The sequence below is a fragment of the Artemia sp. Qi Xiang Cuo genome, chromosome 11 (assembly GCF_049724085.1).
Source record: "Artemia sp. Qi Xiang Cuo chromosome 11, ASM4972408v1, whole genome shotgun sequence".
Lineage (NCBI taxonomy): Eukaryota > Metazoa > Arthropoda > Branchiopoda > Anostraca > Artemiidae > Artemia > Artemia sp. Qi Xiang Cuo.
In genome coordinates, this window is record NC_142804.1 from 12,515,296 (window position 1) to 12,525,237 (window position 9,942).

A 9,942-nucleotide genomic window follows, 5' to 3' on the forward strand; every position below is an offset into this window, starting at 1 on the left:
ATTCTACCCTTTATTTCATTCCTATTTAATTTTTTTCAGTTTTATTGTTTTGATTTTTTAAATTACTTTCTTTTGCTTTTCGTACTTCTCTTATTTCATTTTAGATTACAGCTGACCTTGAATGTTTATTTATGCAGATCAATGTTTATGTTTATGCTCTATAGACATTTGAATGTATGGGTAGGTAGATAATAATTAGAAGCTATTTTTTTACTTGATAATAAGTGCATGAAATATTGTATATGGTAGGATAAATATAGTTCGAAGGCGTTATTTAAATTCACCTGCAACTGTGGATTATTAAGTATCATTTGTTAGATTCAACCGGTCCTTTGCCACGTTTGAATTTAAATTTTCTGCCATAACATGAACCCAAAAATGAAATTATCATACTGACCTAAGAAACTATTTAAGAGAAATAGTGATAAAGTTGTAAAAATGGTAAATACTACATGAAAGAAAATTGTTTAGTAACGGTAAACTAAGCAAACAAGATACAGAAATTTATTTCTGATGAACCACAATTATTTATTATTTATCCTGGCGTTAGTTTCAAAATTCCTAAAAATTATAATTGTTTGCCTGAAACAAATTCATCTTGCTTTAGAAAAACGCTGGTGTTGAATATGTATAATTATTCCTGAGATATCTTTTTTTACACTATAGAGGTTTGATCGGTGACTTAAAGTAATCCTGCAACTATTTTTTGTTAAAATTTATACTAAAATTAGATTTTAATTTTTCTTTTCCTGATAATCATGGTTTTGAAATCTAGTTAATTTTGAAAAGTAAATAATATTCAAAATCTAAAAAATAAGTAGCTTTTTAAATCATAAATAAAATAACATTTTGTATAACATTTTATTAGGTTTTGTTCTGTTAAAAACCGAATCCTTATCTCCCATTTTTTACAAATAAAGAATATAATAAGTTCTAAGGCGAGAGTGGAAGTTGGGACAAATTTTTGGAGGTGCACACCTCACCTGCCCAGAGTCTCAGGCAAGTGACCCTAAATTTGAAATAGTGGAAATTGGCTCAGATTTTCTAAACTGAGCTGAGACAATGAATAGAAACTATTGGAAAAGTGATTGGAGACACTTGGCATCCGTGAACAAGTGATATTTTGAGAGAGGTATTTGGGACAATATTTAGGGGCGCCCACCCGCCCAGGGTCTCGGGCAAGTGACCCAAAAATTTCAAAAATGTGTGAAAAATTCAAATTTTTTTCAGAATGTGGGGCTAAGCTTTGGCAACGAATAGGTACTATTTGAAAGATAAAGATGGCTTTAAACGATTGTTTTGCCTGTTATTTCAAGCAAATTTATGGTCCTATGTCAATTTTAAATTCTTGGTCAACCTTCTTAAGACCATAGGCGGGTGTGCCTTGTTTGCCTCTTTTTTAAATTCTTGATCAGCATGCCTAAGACTCTAGGCAGGCATGCCTTTCCAAAAACTAACCTGACAAGTATGTGTCCAATTAGAGAGTCATTCATACTCCTGCCATTTACCCGTGCCCCAGCCATTGAAACATTTGCCTCTCAATTACTTGGACTATCTGTCTTGGCTTTTCTCTGTCTACGATTACCCAGCCCAGTCTTGATGCAACCTATGCAAACTATTGCCCAAAATACTTGATAACTTCAATTCAAGCTAGGCTAAATAAAGGTTAAATTTGTATTTCCCAAATTTAATTTTTTAATTGTATTTAAAACTAGTATGCATTTGCCATGAAATTGAATAGCCCTAAATAAGAAAATGTACTGCTCTTTTCAACTGCTTCATAATCATTAATTCTATTATGATTGAATATAATAACCGAGTATAATAAGTGGAAAATATAATGTAAAAGTCGAGTAACTAGAGAGAAACCAGCCTGCCTTTGTATCATAAAAAAAAAACATTCCAAAAACGAGAACTTTTGAGAAGTACTAGAAATTAAATGAAATTTCAGTACTTATAAGTCCCTAAACAGAAACATGGGTGAATACATGCTAAACAGCTTGCGCGGGATTTTAGAAGCAAACGATGTTTTTCAATCTAAGATAAAAATCAAATCATTAAAGATCATCCTGAACTGAATGCTGAATACAAAATACTGAATGCAAAGCTGAAAAAATACAGAAAGAGTTTTTTTTAGACCTATTTCACCAGTCTTATCCTGCATTCAATAAGCTTTTAGCAATTGATATTTGCAAATTTTTTCGTTCAGTACCCAATTTTTTCGTTATAATCGTTATAATTATTATTTCGCAAATATAATCGTTCAGTATAATTGTAAAATTGCGTTCAAAGACCCTTATTGAAAGCTCTCAAATTAATCGTTTGCTTATTGTTCTTCAGAGCTAAAAAAAAACTACATTTTGTTCTTTCCTAGATAGAAAATTGTGATGAAAATTGTGCATTTCATTAAAATAATCGGTGTTCGTGTTTATCTATTCAGTGGATTGTTGTGTTTTTTCGATTTATAGACTCGATTCGCAATAAAGGGGAATTGTCGTGGGAAATTTACCGCGGAGGTGAAGTTTTCAGCAAGGAGGAATGGTCTGCTTTTTTTATTATTATTTTTTAATTTTAATACCTCTGAATTTAAGAATATGATCTTTATTAGTACGCGGGGACTTTTCTGCAGAAGAGTTTTCCCTTAGGAGGATTATCAGAGGAGTAATTTTCTTTGAATTTCCTTTTTTTCGATTTCGCAGCAACGCGCGACGTGTAAGTTACTTAATAATAAAAGTTCCAATATTTTGGCTTCAAATACAAAGCCTCTGTCAACGGGGAAAAAAAACTAGTTGAAATACAACAAATGAAAAAAAACTCAAACACTATGAAAAAACGTATTTAAACAAAATCCAATATGGTATTTCACGCAAAAATAAACAAGGCAGGATGTCTGCTCTATATCAGGATGCCTCTTTTGTGTCTTGTGTGTTGGTTTGTGACATATAATTTGAATTTTGTTTAAATGTGTTTCCTTTCGCTGTTCTTTTTTTATATAGTGTTTGTTTTTTGTTTAAGCTAGTTTTTTCCCTGTTGATAAAAAATTTCGGATGCGAAGTCGTTATATTTAGAATCTTTTTATTATTTTTGTATAAATAATTTTTTTGCTTATTTTCACTATCTTATAAAAAAAAATGCCCGTTCTTTTATATATTTTCGTTACAATTGTAAAGGGAAAAGCCGTTCTGTCCAAAAATTTGTAAAGTAGTAGGAAATCAGTACAGGTTCTGAGTTGCTATTGGCTCGGAAGAAGAGAAAGGCGTGGTCTCTTTTAAGAAAGGAAGGCGTCGTCTTTTCTAACCATCTTGTGCATGAATTAAAATATTCTCTGTGTACAGTGGGTATAAGCCTCCTTAGGTGAAGTGTGTTACACCTTATGACTTTGTTAAACAAAATATCACGAGTTTATTGGAACTTTATCATCCTTGGACAGATTGAGGGGATGTTCACAGCCTTAAGACGTAAAAAATCTAGTGACCAAAGAATATATTTAACGATTATGATTGAAAACTCTGGTTTAACTGATTTTATTTCTTTTTAGGATCTCGGTGAGAATATGGAAGAAACACATTCTAGTATATCTGCAATAAGTGTTAAGGAAAGTTCCAAAAAGCCGTCCGGCAGTGCCAATTATCATTTCAGAAAAGATTATATAAAGGTTGACAACACTGTTGATGTCTAAATTTTGGCCCAAAATGAAGCATTTATTTGAAATAGACTGAATCTGTTTAGTAGTGGAGCTGACGATTGTCAACTAGTCGCAGTTCTAAGTAGTTGTTTACCAGTGTCAATTTTATTTTTAAATTTAAGTGGAGAATAGTTTTGTTATAGGAACTAAGTCTACATCCTGGGCAATTGCTAAACTTTTACACTCTCGAGCTGGACACTCGTATTTTTAGAAAGAGAACGTCCAGCCTCTGTGTGTGTAAAATCAGTTGTCCTCCTATAGTCCGAATTTAGCTCCTGGCCATGATTTGTGACACTAGTGGATTAATTTGGTTCATCTCTCCGCCCCCTCCCCCTCCCACTACCACCATTTGTTCGCCATAATCAGAAATTAAGATTAAGAATAACATTTAATATTTTACTTCAAGAATTGAAAAGAAAGCTCAGGGTGGCTAGTTTCGACTTATTTAAAATTTTTAATTGCTTATAACTATTTCAAACATTTATTTCATATAAACATATTGTATATATTCATTTCGTTAATTATATTTATTTAGTTCATTACATTTTATTTCTTAGAAAAGAATATACTGCCATGTAACATTGCTGGAGAGTGTTATTCAATTCAATATACAAATTTTATCGTATTAGATGGAGTTTTTGTCCTCGGTTAATCGTGACGTTTTTTTTTATAATATGAAAAAAAAGTTTAAGGTTATTTTAAGTTCTTTAAGATGAATTATTATATTCAGAATTAAAGATTGCCCCATTTCCTTTCATCCCTTTGAAATTAAAAACAATTATTTTATCTTGCAATCCTTTGCATCTCTTTGATTTTGAATATTCAAATCCTTCTGACTTGACTTCTATCACGGACGCCTCTTTAGGCTGCATTCGAGCTATTTCCTTATTGTGTTCATGGATCTGCTTCCTATAGGATGTCCGTGCGTCTGCTTGTTTCAGAATGCATAAAAGGTCGATTCCAAAGTTATCATTCCAAATACTTTTGCCTACCTAATTTTGACCCTGAACAAGTTCAGCGCCACTAGTGGGCTCGTTTGACTTATGCTCCACATTTCCTCACCATTATCGTTATCACCATTATCGTTATCACCATTATCATTACTAAACTTTTAATGCGGTAATAACCAGTTATTGACAGCTAGAGGCATAGTTTTGACTTTATTAAAAGATAATCTCACTTATAGTATGCTCAAATTCAAGAAAAAAATACCGTTGAAAATTACACGAACAGGAAATATTGAAGATTTGTGATGTTTACCAAGTAATATTGCCATCTGATTCGTAATTCCTCTGGGGTAGAGGATTTTCCCCAGGAGGGGGAGGCAATTTTTACAAGGAACTTTTATCGATGTTTAATTGGAAATATTGGTTTTGTGTTTACTTTTTATGTATTAAATAGTTGTGTGGCAACGAAAGTAAGGTGTGACTTGTGCTTATAGTAACCAGAAACCATAATAACCAGTAATCACAAACTCAATGCCCCCAAATAGACGACCGTATTGAACCTCGCACTAGCCACCGCTAAGAACCCCGAAAAATAGCCAATAACTGGCGATTATTCATTGAATGGTGAGGATAATAAATTTCAGTAAGATAGTGCTGATGAAATAATTGCTGTTTGATAACAGGTGCATTACGTTAAAATTATATATTTTACTTCAAAAACGAGAAATTCATATTTTATTAATGAAATATTGATTATTTCTTTTTCATTTTTAGAAGGAAGACCTATTTTTGGGTTCACGTAAAGTACATATATCTCTTTTATTGGGATTTACCAAGAGTAAAATCCAGGTTTTGTGAGATTTTGAAAACTTCAGGTTCAAACATTCATAAATCTCTTGTTAAATTACTCAAATATAAAAAATAATAATTTTGATTAAATTTATAGGCTTATTGTTGTTCTTCTTCCTCCAAAAGCAATTTTGCCATAGTTTAAAGAACTACCAGAAAATATATAATTTAGCTGCTTTTGCTCTATTGATTTTTCACTAAATAAGTTAGCACTCGTAAATATTGCTCGTGCCGCACTTTCGTTTGATCTGTTGATTACAAAGTCAATATTTATGAATCACCCGGCTTCGTATTTGGTTTTAACGCCAAACACAAAACCGTGTGAACACTATTTTGTTGTCCAGCATTTTCTGTATAAAAAAAATAACTTTGTCAGGTTCAGCTTTTATGAATAATGTGCTGCTGCAAGGTTCCATCTTTTTTAAATTTTGGAAAAAAAATCTTAAATTTGTTCAGATTGGTCAATCATATAAATTACATTACAAAGTGGAATATTAGTTTAATTCATCAGATTACGCATGGGATGATGGTGCTGTGTCGTAAGTATTTTTGTTTTCATGAGCAAGTGCGGCTAGAGTGGAAGTTTGCACTAAACACTAAACTTTGCAATAAACTAGTTACTGCTCTTAACTAGACTGTGTGGACACTGTTTTTTTGTCCAGCATTTTCTGTATAAAAAAATGTAACTTTGTCAGGTTCCGTTTTATGAACAATCTGCTGTTCCAAGGTTCCACCTTTTTTTAAATTTTAGAAAAATTTAACACACCTTATATAGCCAACGATGCGCATTCTGGCCACGAGATTTTCAAATTATCTCGGGTCCCTTAATCTCTTTTTTGCAGCTTCCTTTAAGGTCAACCCTAACATAGATCATCTCGGGTTTTTTCTATCTCTTTTTACAACTATTTAGGCTGTCGTTTAAAGTCTGCCATACCTTGTATAGCCAACGATACGCATTCTGGCTTCTAGAAATCTAAATTAGCTCGGATTTGTCAATCTCTTTTACAGCTATTTAGGCTTTCGTTTAAGGCCACAGCTTGTATAGCGAACGATGCATAATTCTGGCCACAGACAATCTAAATTATCTCGGATTTTCCCATCAGTTTCTGCAACTAATTTACGGGCCACACCTTATCTGGCCACGAGATTTCCAAATTATCTCGGGTCCCTTAATCTCTTCTTTACAGCTTCCTTTAAGGTCAACCCTAGCATAGATCAACTCGGGTTTTTTCTATCTCTTTTTACAACTATTTAGGCTGTCGTTTAAAACCTGTCATACCTTGTATAGCCAACGATACGCATTCTGGCTTCTAGAAATCTAAATTAGCTCGGATTTGTCAATCTCTTTTACAGCTATATAGGCTTTCGTTTAAGGCCACACCTTGTATAGCCAACGATACGCATTCTGGCCTCTAGAAATCTAAATTATCTTGGGTTTCTTAATCTCTTTTCACCGCTACCAGAAACTGTTTATATGATTATCACCACCGCCACCCAACTAAAAACGTAGCAAAATTCATATAAACAAATTTTTGATGCATTTTTAAACAGTTTTTTTGTTAAATTCCCCCCCCCCCCCAAAAAAAAAAGAATTGTGGATACATTCTTGCTGGGAGGTATAAACAAACTCTTTCTAAATATAATCCCTGCCGTATTTATTATCGTTTTTTTTCCTTACCTTCCTAAGCCTCAAAAGCGTATTTTAAAAGTGTAGTGTTTTGGTTGTAAGCATTTTAAGAAGTCTGCCATCCACAGTATAGTTTTATGTCCAAGGGGCTTCCAGACCTGAGCCCCTTCCTCCAAAGTTTAAAGACTTTCTTTTTCAAATAATTACTTGTGGACGGAACCGCATGAGATGTATCTTATTTGGGCTTGTATTCCTTATCTTTTGTCTTTTAGATAACTTATTTGTTCATATAGCGGCGTGAGTCGTTGATTAATGTTTTAACATAAATAATATAGCAAATACTAATCCTAGGAAGGATGGAACGATGTTTCTAGCGCGAACCCAGTCCAAGAATAATCTGAATAACAAAAAATTTCTAGATTCAAAATTTTGTCAAAACTACTGGCTTTTTTATTCAGATGCAGGGTCGATTGATTATGGCGTATATAATGTGTACAAAACCCGCTGATCCTGAAAATAGGGAAAAGTTTGACCCCAATGGAACCCTAGAAGATTTCCAGGGCTAAGTTCAAAGAAAGCATATTACTAAATACTGATTAATATTTATCGAAATAGCCAAGCCCGAGTTGATTCTCCTTGTGCGGCAACATTGCCGTGAAGAAAGGGTGCTATGCTCATTACTTAAAATAGAAAGGATTGTTTTTTTTTGTGATGTAAAGCTTCTGATTAAGTGAAAAAAAATATATATATGAAGCTAAGTGACAACAGAAATAAAACATTCGAAAGATCCTTTAGATCCTACATCCTTTTCTATAATATATTGAATGAATCCTCTTCAAAATGAGGATAATAATAGACGAAAATTAAATTCTGAGCCTCTCATCTCGTAATAAAATAACTAACGTTACCATACATAATTAACTGAAATTAATAAATATGGAAAAACAAGAGCTCTCAGTCTTATTTCGAAAATTACTGTGTGTTGAAGACACTTGTGTAGTATCAACTAAGTATTAATAAATTTAGTGGTCCAATTTACAGAGTTGCAAGTGTTCCAAATATCGCCATCTGGTTTTCCCATAGAATGCTATTTTGCAGGAGAATTTCTTGAAATAGAAAGAACCAAATTATTAAGATCAACACAAACATTTTTAGAAGAAGCATTTTTAAATCCTCCCGTTGAAACTAACCCCAAGTGCACAGAAATTTCATCTTCTTCCTATTAATTTTGGGGCAAGAAAGCTATTCGTAATTCGGCTTATACGCCCGAATTTCTTGTCTTGTTTTGTTGCTCAAAGCCCTTATGTCATCTGCGAAAATTCAATAGGCATTGTGACTTTTGCAAGCCTCAGGTTTACAAACTACTCCCTCAAATCCTCTACAAAACAAGTTCCATCGATTGGTTCAATCTTGCTTTCCTTATCTTCCTTATTCTCTTTTCATCCTATCTTATTTGGCTCTCAAGAAATTGAGAATTTTATGTTTTTCAACATGCCACCATAATATTCTATTTTCCCATATATAGAAACAGTTGAGGAATGGAGCCTTAGCGTATAATTATTTGAAAAAAACTACGTTTTCTAAAGAGTTAAAGAGGCTGAGTTACAAGGTCGAACCTTAAAACGTACAGGGATTAGGAGGCACAGTTGGGGGGCTACCACCCCCAAACCCCCGCTTTCGCAGCCTTTAAATATAAAAAAAAATTTCTTTAAACTGAAAGTAAGGAGCGACATTAAAACTTAAAAAGAACAGAAATTATTCCGTATATGAAAGAGGCTGTGCCCTCCTCAACGCCTCGCTCTTTACGCTAAAGTTTTTATTGTTTAAAAAAAGAGTTGTGAGAAAGTCAAACTTTAGCGTAAAGAGCGAGGCGTTGAGGAGGGCACAGCCTCTTTCATATACGGAATAATTTCTGTTCTTTTTAAGTTTTAATGTCGCTCCTTACTTTCAGTTTAAAGAAATTTTTTTTTATATTTAAAGGCTGCGAAAGCGGGGTTTGGGGGGTGGTAGCCCCCCAACTGTGCCTCCTAATCCCTGTACGTTTTAAGGTTCGACCTTGTAACTCAGCCTCTTTAACTCTTTAGAAAACGTAGTTTTTTTCAAATAATTTCTGCACGTTTTTGTACAGTTTATTACTTATTATTGCTTGACTAACTGTTAGCTGATCGTGTCAGGAGTTAAAGTTGGGGGGCTGCCGCCCCCAAACCCCCGCTCTTGAACATTCTTGTGTTAAGGCTTTTAATTCCTGAATACTCAAATCACGTCGTACAGGGTGCCTCCTAATCCCTGTACGTTTTAAGGTTCGAACTTGTGACTCAGCCTCTTTAACAGCCCCCCAACTGTGCCTCCTAATCCCTGTACGTTTTAAGGGTCGACCTTGTAACTCAGCCTCTTTAACTCTTTAGAAAACGTAATTTTTTCTAAATAATTTAAAAAAGAAACTGAGTTTCTTTTCAAAGTATATAAAAAAGTTGTTCTGATGGTGAATCGAACCCGAGTTTTCCGCCTGAAAGTCTAAAGTCTCAGCCGCTGGACTATACAAACACAATAGTAATTGTTGTTTAGCAAATAGAAGGTATTTTCGACGCAAGCAAATTCCCAAAAATCTTGATATGTGGTTTTTGGAAAACAGGGAAGGAGTGATCAGATTGAGCTGAAATTTCGACGATAAGCTCCCAGGCCCCAGAAAAGCTTATCCTCTAAATTTCAGCCCGATCAGACCACGTTCACGGGGGGGTTGTGGAGGGAAAAATTAACATGGGCTAATATATGAAAACGAGGTTTTTCGTAAATGTAAATTCAGGGGATAATTTTTTCGGTCTGAAAATATCAAA

At 33.8% G+C, this 9,942-nt stretch overlaps 1 protein-coding gene across 4 annotated transcripts in view; it reads left to right on the top strand.

The window, feature by feature from the left end:
* The window catches only part of LRR (capping protein regulator and myosin 1 linker 1 leucine rich repeat protein), a 236,230-nt gene extending 227,551 nt beyond the window's left edge, over positions 1-8,679 (top strand). For 3 of the 4 annotated variants that reach the window (XM_089096290.1, XM_089096291.1, XM_089096293.1), the window contains one exon: positions 3,539-8,679. In XM_089096290.1, coding sequence (XP_088952416.1) covers positions 3,539-3,679 — 141 coding nt within the window. In that variant the 3' untranslated portion in view covers positions 3,680-8,679. The remainder of the gene's footprint in view (positions 1-3,538) is intronic. The other variant, XM_089096292.1, reaches the window with a different exon arrangement.
* The last annotated feature ends 1,263 nt before the right edge of the window (positions 8,680-9,942 follow it).